Source organism: Cricetulus griseus, chromosome 7 (assembly GCF_003668045.3).
Source record: "Cricetulus griseus strain 17A/GY chromosome 7, alternate assembly CriGri-PICRH-1.0, whole genome shotgun sequence".
NCBI classification, from domain to species: Eukaryota; Metazoa; Chordata; class Mammalia; order Rodentia; family Cricetidae; genus Cricetulus; species Cricetulus griseus.
This window is the reverse complement of record NC_048600.1, coordinates 27476735-27500614: the sequence shown is the minus strand read 5'-3', so window position 1 is coordinate 27500614 and position 23880 is coordinate 27476735. Positions and strand designations below refer to the sequence as shown.

General features: G+C 46.5%; 1 protein-coding gene across 3 annotated transcripts in view; it reads left to right on the top strand.

The window, feature by feature from the left end:
• Asap2 (ArfGAP with SH3 domain, ankyrin repeat and PH domain 2) overlaps positions 1-23880 on the top strand; it is a 150169-nt gene that overhangs the window by 81935 nt on the left and 44354 nt on the right. For 2 of the 3 annotated variants that reach the window (XM_027424693.2, XM_027424694.2), the window contains exons 4-11: positions 1954-2028; positions 3359-3408; positions 6341-6470; positions 9116-9201; positions 15170-15245; positions 15438-15524; positions 20069-20172; positions 20253-20322. In XM_027424693.2, coding sequence (XP_027280494.1) covers positions 1954-2028; positions 3359-3408; positions 6341-6470; positions 9116-9201; positions 15170-15245; positions 15438-15524; positions 20069-20172; positions 20253-20322 — 678 coding nt within the window. Of the gene's footprint in view, positions 1-1953; positions 2029-3358; positions 3409-6340; positions 6471-9115; positions 9202-15169; positions 15246-15437; positions 15525-20068; positions 20173-20252; positions 20323-23880 lie in introns of those variants that run through there. The other variant, XR_004770675.1, reaches the window with a different exon arrangement.

Below are 23880 nucleotides of genomic sequence, written 5' to 3'. Positions count from 1 at the left end.
ATGGTGACAATTGAAGACAGTATTTCTGGCTTCTTGCTGCAGGGAACTCCAGGGGCTGGCTCCTCGACTCCTGCCCTTCCCTTTCTCGGCTTTCTGCTTTCTCCTCTTTCCAGCTGCAGTGGAGACACACTCATAACCGTACCTCATTCACACATGCACCCTCTCTCACTGACACACAGCCCTCCTTTGTTCTCTATTATCTAACTCATTTCTTTTTTTTTTTTTTAACATGAAATGTTGCTGTTACCTTTATTTATTTATTTATTTATTTATTTATTTATTTTCTCTTTTTTTTTTTGTTTTTTTGAGACAGGGTTTCTTTTTTATGTTTAATTTTTTTTCCATTTTCTTTTTATCATTTTTTTATTTGAATTAGAAACAAGATTGATTTACATGACAATCCTAGTTCCCTTCTCCCTCCCATCCTCCCCTACCACCCCCCCAACTAAAACCCTACCTATCACATATCCTTTCTTCTATTCTTCCCCTGACTCAACCTTTCTGCTCCCTCATGACCTCTGCATCCTTCCTCTTCTTCCCTTCTCATTCTCATAGCTCCCTCCCCCTCTCTCCCATGCTCTCAATTTGCTCTCTGACCTCTTTCCCCTTCTCCAGGGGACAATGTTTGTCTCTCTTAGGGTCCTCCTTGTTTACTAGTTTCTCTGGCAGTGTGGATTGTAGGCTGGTAATCCTTTACTCTGTGTCTAAAATCCACATATGAGTGAGTACATATCATGTTTGTCTTTTTTCGAGACAGGGTTTCTCTGTAGCTTTGGAGGCTGTCCTGGAACTGGCTCTCGTAGACCAGGCTGGTCTCAAACTCACAGAGATTCGCCTGCCTCTGCCTCCTGAGTGCTGGGATTAAAGCCGTGTGCCACCACCGCCCGGCTCCTTTATTTTTTTTTTAATTAATTTTTTAAAATTTTATGTGCATTGGTGTTTTGCTGCATGGGAGTCTCTGTGAGGGTGCCAGATCTTGGAGTTACAGTCGTGAGCTGCCATGTGAGTGCCTGTAGAAGGACAGTCAGTGCTGTCAACCACTGAGCCACCTCTCCAGCCCTGCACACTCATTTCTTCACTTGTTACCTTCAGCATTTACTCACACACCTTCCCAGAAGACAGAAACCTCTGGGTTCCGCCTTCCTCTCATCCCCATGTTGAGAGCATGCTGGCTGGGCCCTCCCCACAGCCCTGAGTGGACCAACAACAATGTTAAGAGGTTGTGTTCTTTTGTTCCAGGCTTTTGAGTGATTGATTCTCTCACTGACTGATGGTTCTGAGATAGGTTTAGGTTTTACTCATTGCAGTAACTTTTTACAGTTTAACAATAGAAGGTTCTTGGGTGGAAGTATACAGATCTGGGTCTTTCATTAGCTATGTGCTCTCTTCTGAAACAAAATGAGCCAGTGGGTGAGGCCACCACACTGTGCTGGCCAGGCTGTCCATGAAGGTGAATTATTACCAATGTCCTTTCCAACACCCTTGTCATCTGTCTTTGTTTGGATTAGAAAGGGTGTTTGTAGACAGAAGTTTCTGTGTGCCTGATCCTGCAACTGTTTAGTCCCAAATAAACACACAGAGGCTTATATTAATTATGAACTATTTGGCCGATGGCTCAGGCTTCTTATTGGCTAGCTCTGTCTTAATTATTAGCCGATTTCTATTAATCAGTGTATCTCCACATGGTCTTGGCTTACCGGAGAATGCCTGGGCACCCTGCCTTCCCGGTAGCTACATGGGATCACTTCATGACTCACCCTCTGAGTTTCTCTTCCCAGCCTTCTCCTAGTCTGGAAGTCCTGCCTATAGTTCCTGTCTGGCAACATCCTGCCTGTCCATTGGCTAAAACAGCTTTATGCATCAACCAATAAGAGAAACATATTCATAGCATACAGAAGGACCTCCCCCCCATTGGACATTGACGATTTTTTTTTTTCTGTTTTTCCTCCTTAGATTCAGAATATGAACAACATCATCTCCTTCCCTTTGGACAGTCTGCTGAAAGGAGACTTGAAAGGAGTTAAAGGGGTATGACCGAGTCCTGGTGTTCTGACATCACGGGAGTCACAGCAGTGTTGGCTGTCACCCTACCCACCACATGAGGCCACAGGGATGGCATCTGCTTTGTTTCCTTTCATTTGACGTTTGTTTGATGCTACCTTATGTGGCAAAAGCCGCGCCTCTTGGCCCGTGGGTTCTTCTATTGCTGGTGCTGTAAGCTTGGTAAAGGGAGAACAGAGGGGGGGTGAAAATGAGCCAGTTGGAGACTAATAACACCAGAGGGTTCCTTGGTTGCCACTGGAGCATGGAGATGCTGTGGAATCTGGTTTCCTAGCTGCCCTGTTGTGCTTTACTTCTAGGAAAGGATCCTAACCAGGACAGAAATTTCATAAGCATGAGCCACTATGTGGCCTGCCCTCCAGAGGACACTGGCTGTTTGGACAGGCCTGGGTGCTTATACCGATGAGGCCTTGCAGTACTTAGTAAATGCAGGAACTGTAATTTGTCTCAGGGCTAGAGGGATGCTTGGCAATGTCCTTGAGAGACCCAGGTCTTTGTATGTGTGTCTGGTTGCTGGGCCTCATCTAGGCACATCTGGAAGCCTGTCTGGACCATCTTGGGGACCTCCTGCTGTGTCCCTTGCAAAGCATGCAAGGAGAGAGCTATTAGGACAAGAGACATTACATGTTTTCCCTGAGCAGGCCCGGAAATCAGGCCAGCTGATTTACTAGGAAACAAACAGAAAGCAAGGAATAGGAGGTTGCAGAGGAAAGACATGTCCCCTAGTGGCAACATGGATCCACACCATGTGCCAGGCTGTCAGGAGCAAGAGGGCTGTTCCACAAAGACCTTCCGTGGCCACTGGAGACACAAACATGAAACACAGAAAAGAATGTTGTTGAGGGGAAACAGAACTGTGTGGGAACCTTTTGACAGGCTTGGAAGCCTCAGTAATTTTTTTTTTTTTTTTTTTTTTTTTTTTTTTTTTTACTAGCCAAGCCTTATTAGAGATCATGAATCTTCAGTTCCCAACACTGAGTGCGGAAGGGAAGCCCAGGGAAACAGGAGACTAGGATGGAGGTGGACGTGAACATGGACGATGGACATGTTGTGTGACCTCCTTTTGGGTGTGGGGTGTATATTCTGTAATTCGTGCTTTAAAATGAGAAAGAAAGAAAAGGAAGAAAGGCTGGCCAGCCCACCCCTGGTCTCAAAGGTTCTTACTTTTTTATAGAATCCCACGCATGACTTCTTTCAGAGCCTAGTGACCGTATAGAATCAGTCTAGGGATACGGATGTTTGCCTTGCACACAAGTTAATGATTAATTAAACTTACTTGCTGCCCCTCTGTTTATAGGATCTGAAAAAGCCCTTTGATAAAGCTTGGAAGGACTATGAAACCAAAATGTGAGTGTTTTTATTTTTATTTATTGTTTTTTAAGTAGTAGACGTAGGTAATCTGATTTCAGTCTTCAATCAGGTTTTTGTTGCTTGAAGGGGTTGTCTGAATAAACCCAATCCAGGAAAGAATTTGCCTAAAGCTGTGTTGCATAATGGCACATGATGACAGGTGTCTTGTTGTCTGCGTTCCAAGGTGGTGGCTGCTTCTACAAGCTCTGTGGTGTCATGGTGGTCGGGGGTGGTGGCTTCTTCCACAAGCTCTGTGGTGTTGTGGTGGTTATAGAGCAGTATTTCCCGTTAGGTCTTCCTGGTGATTCATTAAACAAACAAACAAACCTCTGGAGATGGATAGATGGCTCAGTGGGTTGACCATTGACCAGGTAGATGTGAAGGTCTGAGTTGAGTCCTCAGAGCCCAAGTGAAGAGCCAGCTGCAATGGTGGGTCTGTGGTCGCAGTGTTCCTGAGGTAAGATGGGAAGTGGACACTGAGGAGCTCCTGGAAGTTTTTGGACCAGGGTGTCCCTTACACAGTTGCAAACAAGACCACCCAAGGCAAAAAACAAGGACTGACACTTGAGGTTATTATGGTCTGATCCACGCCTTCCTGCCAGGGTACACGCACAGACACAGGCACACCTTCAGACATAAAGGTGTTGTTTTATTTATTTATTTTTTTTCTGAGATAGGGTTTCTCTGTATTGTTTTGGAGGCTGTCCTGGAACTCGCTCTGTAGACCAGGCTGGCCTCGAACCCACAGAGATCTGCCTGCCTCTGCCTCCCGAGTGCTGGGATTAAAGGTGTGTGCCACCAACGCCCAGCTGTTTTTTGTTTTGCTTTGTTTTTTAAGTGTGCTCTTAGCATTGGGTCCCTATTTATCTAAAATGCCAGACGTCTTGGTTTTTAATACTTTAAGCCCCAAGTGCTTCATTTTCACTCAGATTGTTTGTTGCTAGGGAGGGATGTAGGGATTAGGGCTCCGTGACCCTGAGACCTGAACCACAGTCTCTGCTGAAGGCCAGTCTGCTCTTGGCCAGCTACAGGCAGCTAGAACATTTCTCATCAGTTTCTCATCCCCAAGGCAGGGAGAATAAGGCCATCTAGAAAAAGCTAGTGATGGTGGTGAGGGGCTTAAAGGTTTCAGTTATTTAAATGATGGAGAAATGGACAGTTTCTTCAAATGCCTTGTGTTACTTGGTAATCTGCCTGGGGGCTGGAAGCATTCCTGAGTGGAAAGATGCTTCCTATGGAGGAATCTGGTGAAGAGAAGACGTCTAGGAAGGAGTCACTGAGGATGCAATTCTAAGTGTTTTAACCAACTTATTTATTTATTTTTTAAAAGCCACCCTGGGGTTTTTCTTTCATTAATGAAAGATCACAAAGCACAAATCCAGTGCTACACCTGTGGGAATACTACATTTCTGTCTGGAAATCACCTGGCTCTCAGGTCTGGAGTTTCACTGGTGGCACTCACTCATACACTCTGCAGGAGTGGAATGAAACTGGGGGACCTAGAAGGTCTGTTAACCCAGAGAGACTCCCAACCATTACCCCTGGTCACTTAGCCTTTTAACTGTGCTAAGTTCAGTGATGTAAGCACATTGATACTACTACTTGCTGGGGCTGCCACTTGCTTGCCCAGCAAGAGGGTCTCAAGCTAGGGTCAGGGGTGGGATTGACTGACCACCATCCAGCTGCACCTGTGCATTGCTCCTTACCCCAAGAACTTGCTTAGTGCTGTGGCCAGTTGGAGCAGGGTAGAGTGACTGTCTGGTTGTGAAGAGAAAAACTGGGGGAGTGAAGGCATCACACCCTCCAAGACGAAGCTTTACCTGCCCAGTGTAGTGTCACTGTCACCGCAGTGTCAGAGTTTGGTATGGAGGGGACAGAGCCTTTTAAACTCGAAGCAACCCTAGTATGCATCAAGAAGTTATTTTTTACCCACAAACATGGACAATTCCTCTATCCCTAGAAGCCTTGCCAAGCATAATAACTAGATTTGAGGTGTCTTCAGGATCCCTCCTCGGTAGCTCTGTACTGAATATTTAGATACATGGTCAGGGACCACAGAACGGTGTGAGGAGTCTAGAGGCTGTAGTGCCCTATGATCACAGGTCCACTGAGGTGCCTGAATTCACTGGACGATGTTCCTGCCAAATGACCTCCTACTTTTCATGTTCTTGTCATTGTCAGTGTTGGGTTTACCTTGTGTGCCCAGACAGAAGTGTATCTTCCACATACACACACAGACAGACACACAGACACACGCGTGCACATGCCCTCTGCCTCCTGTGACAGGGAACACTCACAGCCCATTTAATCATCAAACAGCTTTTAAAGAAAATGCCAGCCGTGTCTCCATGTGTGACCTGAGACTCGGCAGGAAGTGCCTCCAGTGCTTTCCATGGCCAATGTGACTCTGTGACACCATTTCCCTTGGTGATGGTTCTGGGTGTGTGCCCAGCTGGTCGGTTTATACCTGAACTGTACACATGACATTTAGGTAATGTAGCTCAGCAGGCAGTCACCATGGAAAGGGGGATGAAGGAAGAGAACGGTGAACCGGGAGATGCTGTAGTGAGAAGCACCATGGAAGCCAGAATAGCAAAGTGACTTTGCTAAATACAGCAGAGTGCTTGTGGAGATCTCTAGAGAGAGGCTAACTATGGAGTGCAAGGCCTGTGTGGGCCTTCCATCTCAGACACAGATCACACCCAACAGGTGCTTAGGCGGTATCCGTTGAGTGAGCAGAGGGAAGGCCAGCTCTGACACTTTCCCATGTCAACACACAGTTTGCTTTCTTCAAGAGTTAAGATGTCACCTTGCTCTGAAGAGCACAGTGAGTGTTCGCCTCAGCAGATGGTTCTGAGGCTGTCTGTCCGGTTGGGAGTGCTGTGCCAGGTGGCCTCTTGTCTTACCCTTGCCTTTTCTTCACACACAGAACCAAAATAGAAAAGGAGAAGAAGGAGCACGCCAAGCTGCATGGAATGATCCGTACTGAGATAAGCGGGGCTGAGATTGCAGAGGAAATGGAGAAGGAGAGACGATTCTTCCAGCTGCAGATGTGTGAGGTAAGACCCTGGGAAGGGAAAGGTGGTCAGGCTGGGCACGGGCGCAGACCTCCTCTCCAATGTGGTCTTCTCACAGAGACCCGTGACTTCCCTGACAGCTAGCTGGGCTGCATTTCTGTGCTAAAGGTTTGTTTCCTTAGAGGACTCTTAGACTACTTCCTGGTGTGCCGGCTTAGGTCAGTCTCACACCAGCCTTCATTAACAGAGAGAGGGATTGGAGGAGACATGACTCAGGGTTGACTTTGCTGCTTAGTCATGAGCTCCTGAGTTTGGATCTCTGCACCCAGGTCAGGCTGCCCACAGCTCTTGTAATTCCAGCTCCAAGGACTCTGACACCCTCTTCTGGCCTCCAGATGGACCTGCACCCAGACGCATGTGAACAAACACACACACACACACACACACACACACACACACACACAGAGAGCGAGAGAGAGAGAGAGAGAGAGAGAGAGAGAGAGAGAGAGAGAGAGAGAGAGATATCCCCCACCCCTGGTGTTTTTTTTTTTGTTGTTGTTGTTTTGTTTTTTGTCTTTTTTAAGTAGAAGAGAGAACTTCAGAATGTTTCTCTGACCTCTTGTACTTTCTCACAACAGTTGGCTGGAATACTTATTTCTTCAATGATTTTAAGAGGTTTTTTTTTTGTTGTTGTTTTGTTTTGTTTTTGGTTTTTGGAGACAGGGTTTCTCTGTAGCTTTGGAGCCTATCCTAGCACTCGCTCTGGAGACCAGGCGGGCCTCAAACTCACAGAGATCTGCCTGCCTCTGCCTCCTGAGTGCTGGGATTAAAGTCGTGCGCCACCAATGCCTGGCTTTAAGAGTTATTATTACATCTCTGGAGTTGGAGAAAGGGAGGTGTGAAGAGTCAGCCAGAAGACATTCATGGCACCCACAGCATCCTTGCTGTCCAGTTCCCAGACATCGCCTGCCCTAGGGCTCTTGCTTCCTATGGCCTTGGCCTGTGTCTTGGAGAAGGACAGAGGGGAGCTGGCACCAGGAGCCTTTATCTAGATCAGGGTCCAAGGAGTGTGAAGGCCTTTGTGTATGTGTGAAAACGGTCCCGTCTCTCCCTGGAGTCTGAGTTAGGTTAACACCCTCAGTCCAGTGATACTTATTATACCCTCTTAAACAGAACACCATATTAAAAAAAAAAAAAGCCATTGCAGACCTTCCTTCCTATTCTTTGTATGCTTTATGGATTGTCTCTTACAGTAAGTTCCAGTAAGCAGAATTTCCGGGTCAAAGAGCGTACACAATTTCAGTCTTGATGCATTGCCAAACATTTTATTAATGATTGTATCGTTTTGGTCCGTTGCCAGATACTCAATTAACGTGAATAACTATCAAAAAGGAAGGAAGACAGGACACATAGGCAGTTCTTACACAGAGAAGAAAATTGGTTGTTATGGTTTCACAGCGGCTTCCTGTCCCCTCACTGACTTGCACAGCTGGCCTAAGAGGGTTCCTGCACTTGGGCTCACCCTGAGACAGCTGGGGACTCACAGGGTTCACTACAGGTTAGCAGGTTTTCCTGGGCCTTCCTGTCTTAAACAAGAGATGCACTCAGGATTCTTTCTTTTTTTTTAATAATTTATTTTCATTTGATGGGCATTGGTGTTTTGCCTGCGTGTATGTCTGTGTGAAGGTGTCAGATCTTGGAGTTACAAATAGTTGTGAGCTGCCATATAGGTGCTGGGAATTGAACCCAGGTCCTTTGAGAGAGCAGCAGTGCTCTTAACTGCTGAGCCATCTCTCCATACCACCACCTCACAGCGAGGGGCAAAGGGCTTTGTAGAGTCCTGGATTTGTATACTTTTAGGAAGGGACAGGTGCATTTTATAATGCCTGGGCTTCCTGCCGAGAGGTCCTTAATGGATTCTCTTGGTTAGAAGTGGCTTTGACAATTTAATCTAAAATTCACCTTTTTGGCAACTCATATATAGGGGAGAGTGCTTTGGGTCAGCAACATGGTAACAAATCTCAGCTACCGGTTGCTAGCTAGCACTTAGTAGGAGTTGACTAAGAAAGGGACTTGAAGCTGGGTGTGGTGGCACATGCCATTGATCTCAGTTCCAAGTCAGCTTGGGAGACACTGTCTCAAACAAAATGAAAAGAGACCTGTGTAGAAGATGCATAGGAAGATCCAACATAGTTAGAACCCCAATTCTTTGCAGGCGTCCTCTTCCAATGCATCTAGAGTAAGCTTGTCCTGGCTGGATATGGTAGACTGTCTAGTTAGTAGGATGTGAGCGTCTTAAACATTGGATTACCTGGCCAGCATAGCCATTTAGTCACATTTGCTGAAAACACTCAGTGGCTACCACAGTCTCTACCTGCCTATAAGCTGTTAAAGAAACCAAGAGAGAGTCAGTCTTGAACAAGTGTGGCTCAGTTGGCAGCATGCAGACCTAGTGTGCAAAAGGCCCCTGGGTCATTCTCTGGCCCTGCATAAGCCAGGAGTAGTCTAGCATTCTTTTATCCCAGCACTTGGGAGAGGGAAGCAAGGAGATCAGAAATTCAAGGTACTACTTGACTGTATAGTGAGTTCAAGTCTAGCCTAGGCTACAGGTGACCCTGTTTCACAAGAGCCCCTGATGTCATCCCATCTCCTGATTTCTGCAATCTCTTTCCCTTGTTTCTCAACAGTATCTGCTGAAGGTCAATGAAATCAAGGTTAAAAAGGGAGTGGATTTGCTTCAGAATCTGATCAAGTACTTCCACGCCCAGTGCAAGTAAGTGCCCCTTCTTTATGGTGTCTTTTAATGCTCCTCTGTGGATGGCAATTACTAATAGATAGTTTTGTGTTGAGGGAATAAACACTCACTTGGAAATTACCATGGTGTGTGTGTGTGTGTGTGTGTGTGTGTGTGTGTGTGAGAGAGAGAGAGAGAGAGAGAGAGAGAGAGAGAGAGAGAGAGAGAGACAGAGAGAGACAGAGAGAGACAGAGAGAGACAGAGACAGAGACACACAGAGAGAGAATATATCTTGGTAGCTCACTCTTGGCCTGGCATGTGTCGGGGCCCAGGTTCAATCCCCAGAACTTGGAAAAGAAAGAAAGAAAAGGAAAGAAAGGAAGAATGAATGAATTATCATGAGCTGGGGTTGGGGATGTAGTTGAGTTTGTAGAGTATTTGCCTAACATGTAGGGGAGTCTTGGGTTTAATTTTCAATACTATATAAACCAATGTGGTGGCACATGCCCATAATCCCCGTGCTCCTAGGAGGCAGAGGCAGAAGGAGCAGAAGTTTAAGGTCATCCTTGGCTATATAGAGACCAGCCTGGGCTACATGGGATCCTGTCAATGAATGAATGAATGAATGAATGAATGAATGAATGAATTACTATGGGAGGAAAGAAGTGCCCACATTACATCACAGATGGACCTTGACTATGTAGAGGGAAGGAAACCAGAGACACAACATCACATTGTATGACTCTGTTTATTTGACAAGCCAGGGGCAAAAGCGTATTTATAGACCGAAGGCAGCTTAAGCAGTTACCATAGAAAAGGAGGTAACAGAAACCTTCTGATTGATGTTGCTTACATGGCACTGTCAGTATCCTGAGATCTACTGCAATGTACACTTCAAAGAGCAATCTCATGGCTTGAGGATTGAGTCTCAGTAAAAAATAAAAGTATGGGTACAGTATTTAAAAATTGACAATAATTGTCAAATACATCCCCCCTTTTTTGTAGAGGGCCAATTTGTTTGTCTTCATACATGGTCTCTGATTTGGTTGTTTTTGAAGGGAAACAGTGTTGATTTGATGAATTATATTAAGACAGTACATTCATACATTCTGGTCTTAGAAAGGCCATAGGAAAGAAAGAGAAACTTCATGTTCTGGGTGCTTGGTTTTGCTATGGATGTCAGCCTACCACGCAGTTCCTGTTTCTGTCACAGGCCCCTGACCATTGGTATAAAAGCGCACACCCATGGCTTCTTCACTCACTCACTCACTCACTCACCCGGTAGACTTTGATGGAGTTCATGTTTGTATAAGGCTTTATTCAAGGTGCTAAAATAAAGGGATGTGGCTGGGGAGGTGGACTTAGGAATCGGGTGTTTGCGAAAGAGTTCTGAAGGCTGGAGAGATGTCTCAGCAGTTGAGTGCTGTCTCCTCTTCCAGAGGACTCAGGTTCAATTCCCAGCACCCACATGGCAGCTCCCTGTAACTCTAGTTTCAGGGGATCCAACTCCTCTTCTGACTTCTGAAGGCTCCTGCAGGCACGTGGTGTGCATACATACTCAGGTACACACGCATACACATAAAGTTAAACAAATACAGTGGTTAGAAGAGTAGCCTCAGACAGTGGACTACCACAGAGTAGTCTGGGATGACATAGCACGGATGGACTGGCCGCAGCTGGAGTGCAAAGTGTGAAGGAGTTTGAGAAATCCTTCGGAGGTCACCTGTTTGTTTACCTCTCCCTGAATGGGTTTTGCCTGGGGCTGGTGTCTCTGCCCACACTTTGCTCCTTTCCCTGGAATGTCCTTTCCCTGGAATGTCCTCTGGCTTCTTCTCCTGTGCTCCAGGAGACACATAGTCTGGTTCATGAGCAGCCCTGATGGAATCAAGCCTCATCTGCTTGCCTCTGCAGGGCCCTCTGGGTGCCTCCCAGGTGACATCTCCATGCATTCCCTTGTCCAGGGGTGCTGAGTGGTCTGGCCACATATGTGCAACAGGGCCTTGTGTGCTGGCCCCAAGGCTGCTCAGCTGTTGATTCTCTGTGTGGCTGTGGTGACTGCATGCTTCTCTGCACTTGTGCAGGCGGAACATGTGCGGGAAAGACTGGCCCAGGGTCAGAGGACCTGGAATTTCTAGAATTTTTAAGGTGGTTTCCTCTTACAGACTCAAAGGGAGGACCTTCAGGGAGGATCTGCTTAGCAGATCGGCTGCTCCGTCCCCATAACCTGGTTGCCAGGCTGCGTAGGAAGTGGGTTGCTTCCTTGTTGAGTTTTTATTTTTAGGAAAAAGTTATTCTCAGATTTCCTTTTTCTTCTCTATTTTGCACAAACTATCAGTTGGGTAGCAACGGGCCACTTGTGGAAAGTGAATTGCTTGACCTTTTATGGACACGAGCTCAGTAAACTTCTAAAATATGAATCTTCCGGTTTCCTCCTAGGTCCAGTGCTGGTGTATGTGCGTGTGGGGGTTGTGTCCTCACAGGGCCTAAATTCATACTTGGGAGGTAACACAAAACCTGAGAGGCTTGGCTTTCGGAACCTGGGAACCTGAGGCCACAAGTGTTTCTGCATGTTGTGAAGTCCTTTACACACCCTCCTCGGGTGTCCTGGTCCCTAGCCTCATTGCTTCCTCACCACAGCTGTCCTCCATGTGACATCCAGATCCTTAGAATGACTTCCATGCAACTTTTTTAAATTCAGTTTTGCTTGTAACACTTGTAGTGGTTTTTTGTTGTTTTTGTTTGTTTGTTTAAGTATTTTGAAGAATACATCATGCTTTTTTGCTGCTGTTTTTGTGTGTGTGTGTGTGTGTAAAGATAGCACTTGCATCCTTGGAGCAGCTGAAGATTTGTTGTAGCTTTTACTGCTGGAGAGAGGATGTTGTTCTGTTATAGAAGCAGGGCAGCCCTTGAAACAGTAACTAAAAGGAGGCAGCAACACTCTGAGAGGTGGAAGTGTGGGTTGAGTTGCTTTGCACTTTGTGAACATACTGCTCAGAGCTGTGAGGGCCAGTTACTACCTGAAGGACTTGCAGTTTTGCATTGATGATGCTTGGGAACAGGAGCTGTGGAGGAGTTGGCTTTCGTGCCAGTAAATGGGTTACCTGTCCTGGAGTGATGATAGCTTGAGCATGGGGTGCTTGGCACAGTGTGTGAAGTTCAGGAGAGGACCAAAGATTGCATCTAAATAGTTCTGTTTTCAGGGCTCCCTGTAACTCTAGTTTCAGGGGATCCAACTCCTCTTCTGACTTCTGAAGGCTCCTGCAGGCACGTGGTGTGCATACATACTCAGGTACACACGCATACACATAAAGTTAAACAAATACAGTGGTTAGAAGAGTAGCCTCAGACAGTGGACTACCACAGAGTAGTCTGGGATGACAACTCAGTAAATGGGTTACCTGTCCTGGAGTGATGATAGCTTGAGCATGGGGTGCTTGGCACAGTGTGTGAAGTTCAGGAGAGGACCAAAGATTGCATCTAAATAGTTCTGTTTTCAGGGCTCAAGAGTCTGGTTGAACCGGCTAGAAAATGTCTAGTAGGAAGAGAATAAAGAAAGTCTGATTTGGTAACACTAATGGTAACAGCCCTTTGAACTGCAGCTTGGAAAAATGCTAACTAGCTTTGGGGGAAATTTTGCAGGGGACACACACCTATAAGTGTCACAGTGACTAATGGACAGAGGTCACTGAGGCAACCCTTGAGCTCCCTTGCTTTGAAGCCACTGTGGCACCAGCCTGATGTCCTCATAAGGAGGGCATATTCAGATGGAGTTTGAAAGTCAGAGCAAGAGTTGGGGGGGGGCATTATAGGTAGATGCCTAAGTTTGACAAAGATGAAAACATTTTTAGCCCAAGTTTGTGTCACTCTCCTGAGTGTTCTCCAGGAAATGTGTATGTGTAAGCGAGCCAGGTTCCCTAGCCCTTGACTATACCCTTCCTCTCTCCATCTACCTCGGGGAGAGTAACCAAACTGCAGGGCTGTGCACCTGTTCCCTCACCAGGGACTGCTTGCTATCTTCGCTTGCCGTCATGTTCCTGCCTTTTCCTATACTGGCATTCTCTGTCTCATATGTTTATCTCTTCCTTTCTCTCTTGTGACCTATCTACCTTACCATAATTTTTAGTGACCAAGGAGACCGTTACATAAGAAAAAAATGGAACTAAAGTATAGAGGTAGGTAGTTGAGTAGTAGCCCAGTTCCCGGTTCCTGTGACCCTTCAGTTCTTCAAGATTTCCTTGTCAATTTAGAAAGCCCAGAGAGGCCAGGGGACCTGGCATGTTTGCTCTAACTCTGGCCACAAATACCTGAACAAATACCTGAACAATTACACTGGCATGGGGCCTTAATTGCTAATCCAGAAGCCTGTGTTTGGGAAACAAAACCCAGTTAAAACACAGTGACTATATGTGTGCCTAAAGAGTGAGATGAGAGCATCCTAGCAGCGCTCTCTCTCTCTCTCTCTCTCTCTCTCTCTCTCTCTCTCTCTCTCTCTCTCTGTGTGTGTGTGTGTGTGTGAGATCACTAAGTTAGTGACAGGCTACATATTTTTCACAACCCTTCTGCTTTGTGGCACACTTAATATGAGGAGAGTCTCTCGGGGCCATTGATGAATCTAAAAGGGAAAAAGAAAAAAATCACCTCAGTGAATATATACATGAGACCCAGGCACTTTATTCCCTTCCCCAGATTTTTATTTATTGCTTATTTTTGAATTTGTGTGTGAGATGGGTATGTGATATGTGCATGCCGTGGGGTCAGAAGACAACTTTGGGAGCCAGATCTCTCCTTCCATAGTCTCTCCTGTTTCTTCTGCCACTGTGTGTGCTTCTAGCCAATTCTCTTGTCTTCACTCCCTTCTCACCATAGGAGTGCTGGGATTAGGGATGTGCACCACATCTGCTTCTTCTGCAGGTTTCTGGGAAGGGTTGAGTTCTGACTGTCAGGCTTATAAAACAGTGGTTTTTCCCTTCCCCTTTCCCATACCTCACAACAGTGTGCTCTAGTTACTTCTCTTCTTGTTGTGATAAAATAGCCTATAAAAGTGTGCTAAAGCTGGGCATTGGTGGCACAAGCCTTTAATTCCTGCAGTCGGGAGACAGAGGCAGGCGGATCTCTGTGAGTTCGAGGCCAGCCTGGTCTACAGAACAAGTTCCAGGACAGGCTCCAAAACAATAGAGAAACCCTGTTCTAAAAAAAAAAAAAAAAGAATGGCGGTTTGCTTTGGCTCCTGGCATGTGTAGGTGGAGTCTGTCAGAGGGGCAGGTTCAGTTAGCAGATGTAGTAGCTGGTCAGATGGTGTCTGAAAGCAGATAGAGGAGTGCTGGCTTTCAGCTTGCTTTCTCCTTTTTTATTACATCCGGGACCCCAGCTCATGAGATGGTGCCACCCTCTTTCACGTTGTCTTCCCTGCTTCATTAAACCTTTCTAGAAAGACCCGGATGTGAGTCTCCTAGGTGATCTTAAATCCAGTCAGGTTGACGGTGAAGGCTGACCAGCATGCTTTGGGGCGTTGCTGAAGACTAGCCACTTTGTCTTAAGTGACCTCACAGCCTTGAGTCCCTAGCCTCAAGAGATTCCTCTTGCTGTCTGACCTTTAAAACCCACCATGCTTTCAGTGCAGATGGAGCCCGGCCATTCATGTGTGTCAAAGTTGCCCTCTTTCTCTCCTGCAGTTTCCCACTTAACTGTTTCCTGTTGAATTCTCTTGCTTGCCCCCTAGGCATCAAAGCCTTCCAGCCTCTGCTCAGAGTCTAGTTTCCATTTATTAACTGGGAAATCGGGTCTCCTATGTGTGTCGGGGCGGGGGATGGGGGGCAGAGTGACAACTTGCTCAGGCTTACTATGATTCTTTCTCTGTTCATCTGCAATCTTGTTGTTTCATTCTGGCTTTGCTGGATCGGTTCTTCCAGGAACCATGTCTTACCCAGCCGCCTTCCCTCTAGTAGTCTCACCTCTAACAGCCTTCTCCCCTGTGACACACAGTCTCTGCTTGTTCTTCTCCCCCAGTTTTTTCCAGGATGGACTGAAAGCGGTAGAAAGCCTCAAGCCTTCCATTGAAACACTCTCCACAGATCTCCACACAGTGAGTAGCCTCCCTCTATATGGTGCTATCACCATTCAGGGCCCCATTTCTGTAATCCTGTGCATGCCCACTGTGCAGTCAGGAGAGGATTGGCCCTGTGGGTGCTGAGGGTCGGTGTGAACAGGCCACCCTGTTCTGCATCATCTAAGTGTGCCTTTGTGTACTTTTCTCTGCTTCGTCTGCTCTTCGAAGATCAAACAGGCCCAGGATGAGGAGCGGCGGCAGCTGATACAGCTTCGGGATATTTTGAAATCAGCATTGCAGGTTGAACAGAAAGAGGTGAGGGGATTTAAGATTGGAGGATCACACCCTACCCCCAATGTCTTAGAAGCCTTGGGCTGAGGACTATGACATCCATGTCTACCAGGGGCTCTCAATCTCTTCTGCAACCATGTCTATCAGCCTAAAATGTCTTTTGCTTTTTAAATTTTAGTTTTCAAGGCCATCTATTTTAGGATATTTACTTCTACTAGGAGCAACCAATATGGGCCTGAGTGGCCAGATGTGAAGCTTTTCTTGCTCTGCCATTTTCTGGTAGTTCTGTTTGTCACATTTATACCCTAAGTTCTGTCCCTGGACTCTGTGATTTCCCTGTTCTGCTGTGTGTAAACCCCATGCACTGTGAACTCTCCCCTGTGCAAACTCTCCCCAGTGTGAGCTCTCCCGTGTGAGCTCTTCCCTGTGTGAACTCTCCCCAGTGTGAACTCTCCCCTGTGTGAACTCTCCCCAGTGCGATCTCTCTCCTGTGTGAACTCTCCCCAGTGTGAACTCTTCCCCTGTGTTAACTTTTTTCTGTGTGAACTTTCCGGTGTGAACTCTCCCCAGTCTGTGGAGCATGAACAGAACAACTTCCCTTAAAGTCAAAGACTGTTCTCTGTGTGGAGTTAGGCTGGCTGCGGTGCCACATTCTTATAACCCCAGCACATGTGAGGTTGAGGCAAAAGGATCACCATGAGTTTGAGGCCAGCTGGTGCTATGTAGTGAATTCCAGGCCAAGCTGAAGTATATAATGAGGTCTTGTGTAATGATCAAATAAAAGATGAGAAGAGAGCCGTTAGTAGGGTTCAGAGGTTCAGAGTGTTTGGTGCATACACCGGATAGCCGGAGTTCAAGTCCTAGATACTGCAGTGGAAGGAGAGAACCAACTGAACACCATTTTCATGGCACTTGCATGTCCATTCCCACAGGTGCCTGTCACAATAATAATAATAATAATAATAATAATAATAATAATAATAATGCCCACTCTCACAGGTGCTTGTCTCTCTCTCTCTCTCACACATACACATACACACACACACACACACACACACACACACACACACACCAATAACAACATCAATTTTTTTTTTTTTTTAAGATAAAAAGAGTTGGGGCTGCAGAGATGGTTCAGTGGTTAAGCACTGTATGATTTTACAGAGGACTGGGGTTCAATTCCCAGTACCCATATGTTGGCTCATAGTCATCTATAATAGGATCTGATATCCTCTTCTGGCTTGCAAGCATACATGCAGAACACTCATCCATAAAACAGAAAAATAAAATAAAATAAAAATTACAAAAAGAAAGATAAGAGTTAAGTTTCCATATGGCCAACTGCAGTGCAGCCATCCATAGTTTTTGCCCATCATTTCTTTGGTGTGGTGATATCTTTGTGTCCCCACATCACCTGGTGATGATAATGTGGCTTCGGTATTATAATGAGTAACTTTGTCTCTAATCTATTGTTGAGGTTAGCCCTAAAATCCTAGGCTCAAGTGATCCTCCTGCCTCAACCTCTGAGTAGAGGGATATAACGGGAATTTAGCGTTAAGTCCTCTTCCTTTTCAGTACATTTAAGTAGCTACTTAACAAAGCGTAGTTCTTAGTCTGTAACTGAATCTTGTTGTTTTTTTCCCAAATGCATTCACCTTTGTGACCGAAGTCTAGGAGAGTAAGTACCCAGTATTTTCACAAATTACAGAGTTTCCCACGCTCCGTTCATAGATAATTTTCTTCATATAGCCTAATGGCCAGGTCATTTCAGCTTTTAATGTCTCCTCTTTCACTGTGGTAGATGATTCTATGGTCCTAAAAAGACCATAGAATTTGGATGCATAAGACGAGTGAAATGGAAAATCCCCAAGTTTAGCTTACACTTCTGCTGTCATTCTGCAAGCCCTCCTCGTCTATTCCGAGCCTTTTCTCATCAGGGCTGCCCCTGAGTGCCTTCTCCATGATGCTGCTTTGCTAGAGACTGCCCACAGCATGGTGACCTTTTTCTTGTCTCGAAAGTGTCAGCCTGTGATTTGAGACCATGGCCTCACAGTAGGGAGAAGAGGCAGGCTTGAGAGTGGAGCGCCATGAGGTGGCTGCTCTCCAGAGCTCTGGTGTGACCAGTGGAGAGCTGTTTTTGTCTGAGGAGGCTCTAACCCAGGAAGAAATGACGCAGTGGGAAATGAGGAGGCGTGGCTGGGCTGGCAGCCTTTGGGGTATAGAGCCTGCAATGGGTCCGCCTGTGCAGAATTTGAGGTCTAAGGAAACTGGCTTCATCAGAGAGCTGTTACCAACGGTTCTGTGAAGGTATAAAGCTTGGCAATGCAGATGAGAAGTCTGGTGGCTTTTCTCTGTGGTCTGGGCTTACCAGCCCATTTGCCCCAGTGGCACAGGTGGGTGTCAACCGAATCTCCTTTCTTTCCCCTGGCTTTGTGCCTGGTGACTCCTGTCAGGCTACAAACATAGTAGCACTTCATTGACAAATGCCAAGAAGTCAGGTCGCATGTGTTTCCGTCTTTTCCTATAATATCTGGGCATGGCTGCTTTACTCTGCTTCCCTTCTGTTTGGTTCTCCTCTGAGACTCAGAAAGCCGAGATGTTGGATGGACTTTAGCAGCACTGTGACAATTCTAACTGCCCGTGTAGTAGAGAATGACATGGAAGTTCAACCACGGCCCACAGACGGTGCCTTCTTGGTTGGTAGGAGTGATGGCTTCCTGCTCCTCCTGTGAATCTCAGCCTAGGACAGTACGGAATGCAGCCATCAGTAGGTGGCTCCCAGCTGCTTTTCTTTACCACCCCGTTGCTATACTTCAGTTTGGAGTCCAGGCCTTTCTTCCAACATTCCTCATGCCTCCCTGGTTATATTGGAGAGGATACTTCTGTTAAATTGTTTTCATCATGAAGAACCTCGGACTTAGAGAACATGTGAAAACTGAATGGGGAATACTGGAGCCTGTGCCCCAGGCTTGGTCTCCTCTGTGGGTCAGCCTGGCCTGAAGTCCTTGATCCTCTTAGTGCCCCCAGTGCTGGGATTACAGGTGTGTACCACACCCAGCTCAAATGAGTCTTTGATGGGTTTAATGGGTTTAATTTTAGTTTCTCAAGAAGGTCATTCAGACGAGCAAGCAGTATTTCTCCTTTCCCCTCTGTGGCAGTATTCCTCCACGTGTGGGAAGCTAACTTTGCTCCAGATTTCTTTTTTTTTTTTTTTCATCTTTTTTTTTATTTGAATTAGAAACAGGATTGATTTACATGACAATCCCAGTTCCCTTCTCCCACCTGTCCTCCCCTACCACCACCACCCCAACTAAAACCCTACCTATCACATACCCTTTCTGCTCCCCCTGGATGATGAGGCCTTCCATAGGTTGTCATCAGTGTCTAGTGTATCCTTTGGGATAGGGCCTAGGCCCATTTGCTCCAGATTTCTAAGGGTTAAAAGTACCATCCTTTGGGGAGAGTGTGAGACCAGAGGCTGCCCCCGCCCCTTGAGGAGCACCCAGACATTGGCATTCATGGATCCAGTACCAGGTGGACAGGAAGATGGCAAACCCCTTGATATCATCACAGCTCTTGTTTCCTCCGTACTATGGACTCTAGCTTGGCAGAATCCACAGTAAACAGAAAAGGGCAGGCCTTAGTTCTTGCTTGGTTGTGAACTGTTGGTGGCATTTCACATCCCCACTTACTTCGTGAAGATCTGCCAGTGTCCAGCACTGGTGGTTGCTCCTTCTGCTCTCAGTGTGGGATGGGTTCTGGAGAATTCTCACTAGTTCTTGCCCTCAGAAACTCATATACTAGAGTTTGTCTTCAGGTGGATGTACTGTGACTCTCAGCTGAGCACATGGATGGCCTTCTTTGTGACTGTGACACTCTTTGGTCAGGGTTGGAGCAATTAGGATCAGTGTCACCCACCTTCCACAGGCACATACACACACCATGAGATTGACCAGGCGGGGAAAGGAGTATTTCACCAATGCTGTTGTGTACCAGGAGTTTACATAGGTGACCACATCCTTCCTTCCGTACATTTACTGTCTTATCGAGTGTTTTCCTTTTGTCCAAGAAAGAAACTGAGATAGAAAGGCCAAATAGCTTTGGTTTTCATTTTGTCCACATTGCAAGCAGTGGTCTTTTCCAGCGTTCTTTCCCAAGGCTTCACCATCTCAGCATCTTCTAACTATTGCCGGGGTCCAAAATAAAATCCATCACTGCCAAGGTGGCCCGCTAAAGCCAGTTTAGAAGTACTGATAGTTGGGGGGGGGGGGATGGAGAAGCCGGAATGAGGCAATACTCTGTCACTCACTTCCCCCAATGCCAGCACTAGAAATACTGATGTTTGACATTTCCTTATACAGCCTAATGGATGGCTTTTATGAATTCCCTCCCTCATTCCCTCCCTCCCTCTTTCCTCCTCTGTGATGATGGGAGACACTTTATAGTAATAATAAAATATTTAGGCATATGTTTGTTTTTATGTAGTGCAGTTTTTTGTGTTTTTTTTTTTTTTAAACTGGGACTTAAACAAGATACATTAAAAAACAGTTTCCTGACTGAATTTTTAGGACTCACAACTTCGCCAAAGTACAGCGTACAGCTTACATCAGCCTCAGGGAAACAAGGAACACGGGACGGAACGGAATGGGAACCTGTACAAGAAGAGCGACGGGTATGTGGTGCGCCTGCTAGGTGCTGAGTTGGAATGTGTTAGTGTCTAAACTCCCCCAATTTCCCGATGTTCTCTTTCAGGATCAGAAAGGTGTGGCAGAAGAGGAAGTGTTCAGTTAAAAATGGCTTCCTGACCATATCCCACGGCACCGTGAGTATCTCCTTTAGTCCCCAGTCTCTGCTGTGGTGGTTGCTGAAGTAAGTCTGTTCTGTGCGAGCTGCTGTGGTGAAGATGCATTTGGAAGTTTCCCGTTAGGAAGCTTGTGCCCTCGTTTGTGGCGTGCCTGCAGCCTGGGTGTGCTCTTTTGGTCACATGTAACCTGATTACTGTAAGACCCCAGAAAGCTCAGGCCTCCAGGATCTCAGCCCAGGACTGCGGCCACCCCAATTACCAATCACCATGCGGAGGCAGAAACTTGATGCAAACTGCATGAGGCTTTCTTATAGTTGTTTAACAAGCTAACCCCATGTTAGCTCGGTTCTTTCATCCACCCACCATGGCGGATGGCTAGAAAAGATAGCTCGAAGAGTCTGAATAGAGATCTTATAGGGGAGTGTCTAGGGGTACGCACAGGCTCAGGATTGGTGTGCCTCCAGGCTTGGAGGGTTTGCCCTGTGTTGATTGGTCAACTGGTTGTTATGGCCCATAGGCCCTCCCATGGTGGTTGCTATGCTCTGTGTGTCTTTGCTGTGTGTTTGTCGTGTAAAATAAAGCACACCCAGAGCTGTAAAGCATAGCACCATCATCTAACTTCTGATTGGTTCCTTGCCACGAGGCAGGCATCTGACCTCCTAGTGACTAAGACAAGGTCAGACAAGCACATGTTCGGCTGTTATGGCTGCTGAAATGGGGAGCTGGTCCCTTCAGGTTGTCCTTTTGTTGAGTGCAGATGGTATCTTCCCTGGCTGCAGGTCTTTTACTGCGTGTGTATGTTGGACATGACCACAGGTGGTGGTGATGACGGGAGCCTTTGTCTCACCCTTCCTTCTCCCTATCCTATATATAGTCCCCGCCAGAGGCTGAGTTAGGCAGAAACACAGTTGGGCTTCTTAGTGCTTTTGAGTAACCAAGAAAGCTTCACCTGAAGGATGTCACGGGAGCAAAGATGATGCTGTGGGGATTTGGGGAAGGGATGGTCCCCTTCACTTTTGATGAGTCCATTAAAGGCAAGACACGGTCTCTGCCACCTCGGCCCCCGGGACTGAGCCATTCTCTGGGCTTGGGAGAGTAAAGGCCGTCTGCCTTTCCACAACCCAAACCGCACCTTACTCCTGAACCTCACTGTTTAGATCTAGATGCACTGTTTCCATACAGCAGGTGCATTAGCGTGAGGGGGCACGGCTGCTCTAGACCAAGGGAAGCAAGTATGTTTAACCATGCATCCTTTAGATGCAGAATGTCAGGCCAGGAGGACGGCTGGGTTTCTCCAACAAGCCTCACCCCTCTGGTGCTGTGTTTCATTTTCACATCATCTGCTAGTTTGCTTTAGCTCAGGCACACTGCCTCGATGCAGCAATCATTGTTGAGTAAGACCACGTTTTCCTTTCTTGTCATAAGGCATATTTGCTTTCTTGGGGGTCCCTGAGGTGCAGGGCCTCCACCTCAACCAGCAACTAAGTGGGGAGGGAACACGCAGGCCTGGTGATTCCTTACTGGCAGTGTAGTTGGTTTTGAGTGACTTCCAGTGTTCCAGCTTCCTCTCCAAAGGCATAATAAAAATTCTTTAAATTTTGATGGGCTGGCCCAGTTTTGGAGCAGACAGTAGTTATAATTATCTCCACCAGGTTGCTGCTGCTTCTCCTTACACAGTGTACATATTTTTTAAGAGCTGTGTGCTTTGAGGTGAACCCTCTCAAGGAACCTCCCCTCTCTGCCATTAGCAGCCACTTCCTGCTGTATCTCTTGGTGGGTCCCAGCTCAGCTTCCACCCAACTGCCTTGGCCTGGGTAGCTTGCTTTTTGGCATCCCTTCAGTTGCTAAGTTGTTTTAACCCCCTCTCACTGTGTGTTCTTCTGTGTGCCCTGGCAGTCAGGACCCTGAAGGGGCCTCCATGTTCCCCTGGGTCACCCAAGTGTTTGCCTGTTGTGGAGGCAAATGGTCCAGGCAAAGCGAAGCCTGGGAGATCCATTGTTTGAGGGTTTGGGTTTTTATCTCACTCCCGTAGCTTGCCCATCTGGCCAGAGCTTCTGGCTGTGCTTCATCACCACCATGAGAAAGGGACAGGGACAGGTCTCCAAAGGTGGGGAAGTGGGAATTCTAAGAGCAGCTGCTGTCCCATAGCTAGGAAGAGGGTCTGTGGTCTTGCACTACTGAGAAGACAGACCCTCTGGGAAGTAAAATAGCTGTATTCTTTATTCCCATGGAGGTGTACAGGTACCCTCTATGATGGGAACAGTGAGAGTTGGCACTGGTATTGTCACAGCTGGTTGTGTTTCTGGAATTGGGACAGTCGTTCTTGGAATTAGGTGCTCTGATTACGGGTCTTCATGACCAAGTTCACAGCACTGCCACTCCACCAAGGCCTGAGGGCCGCATTGTGCTGCAAGAATTACCTGCTGCCTCTTAGAGGGCCCAGCATTTTTGTATGTATGTATGTATGTATATATGTATGTATGTATGTATGTATGTATGTATGTATGTATGTATGTATGTATGTTATGTAGTCCATCTGTTTCTGCCTCCTGAATGCTGGGATTAAAAGTTTGCGTCTACTATTCCTGGCCAGCCCAACATTTTAAAAAGTGATTATTATTCACTTGGAAGAATGAGTACATATTTGTGTTTTTAAGGTGTTTTAAGGACTGGAGATACAGATTAGTAGTAAAGTGCTTGCCTTACATGAATGAGGCTCTAGGTTAAATCCTTGTGGCTTTAATCAATCAATCAATCAATCAATCAGTTGATCAATCCAATCAATTGATCAATGGCTTTTAAAAGCCTGGGACATTTAGTAGAAAGTAGAATGGCACAATTAAGTGGAAGAATCACTAATAACCTCTGCTCTCACACTGCAAACTCTAAGGTCTAAGGCTGGTAGGAGTTTCCCGATTGCTAACCTTTCCTGCTAAACCTGGGCTGCCTGGAGAAGGAGACTGCACTGCTCTCCAGCTACATTAAATAATGACTTTGTTTTTTAAAATGGTGGGGAGTGTGTGTGTGTGTGTGTGTGTGTGTGTGTGTGTGTGTGTGTGTGTTAGGAGACAGAACTTTCTCCCATAAGTTTCCCTCAAGTGCCACCGGACAGTGGTGGCGCACGCCTTTAATCCCAGAACTCGGGAAGCAGAGTCTCTGTGAGTTCGAGACCAGCCTAGTCTACAAGAGTTCCAGGACAGCCTCCAAAGCTACACAGAGAAACTCTGTCTTGAAAAACCAAAAACAAACAAAAATAGAGTGACAGTGCCACATCAGGGAAGGAAGGTTACAGAGGTGGGGAGAGAGGAAATACAATAACTCTTAATTGTGGCTCTCAAAATGTAAGCTGGTAGCAGCTGTGGTTAGCTTCGTAAGACTGGGTATGATCAAGCCAGCTGCAGTCCAGTGAGGATGGGGTAGATCATCTCTAGGTCCTATCCCATGTTGCATTGCTAATAGCAGTTACAGTTGGCAGAGGGAGAATCAGTCTTCATTGAGAATGTAGCCACTGGTAGGTTTCCCTAAACCTGTGCACATGTGAGTAGTACTAACTGGACTTAGTAGGTTAACCATATA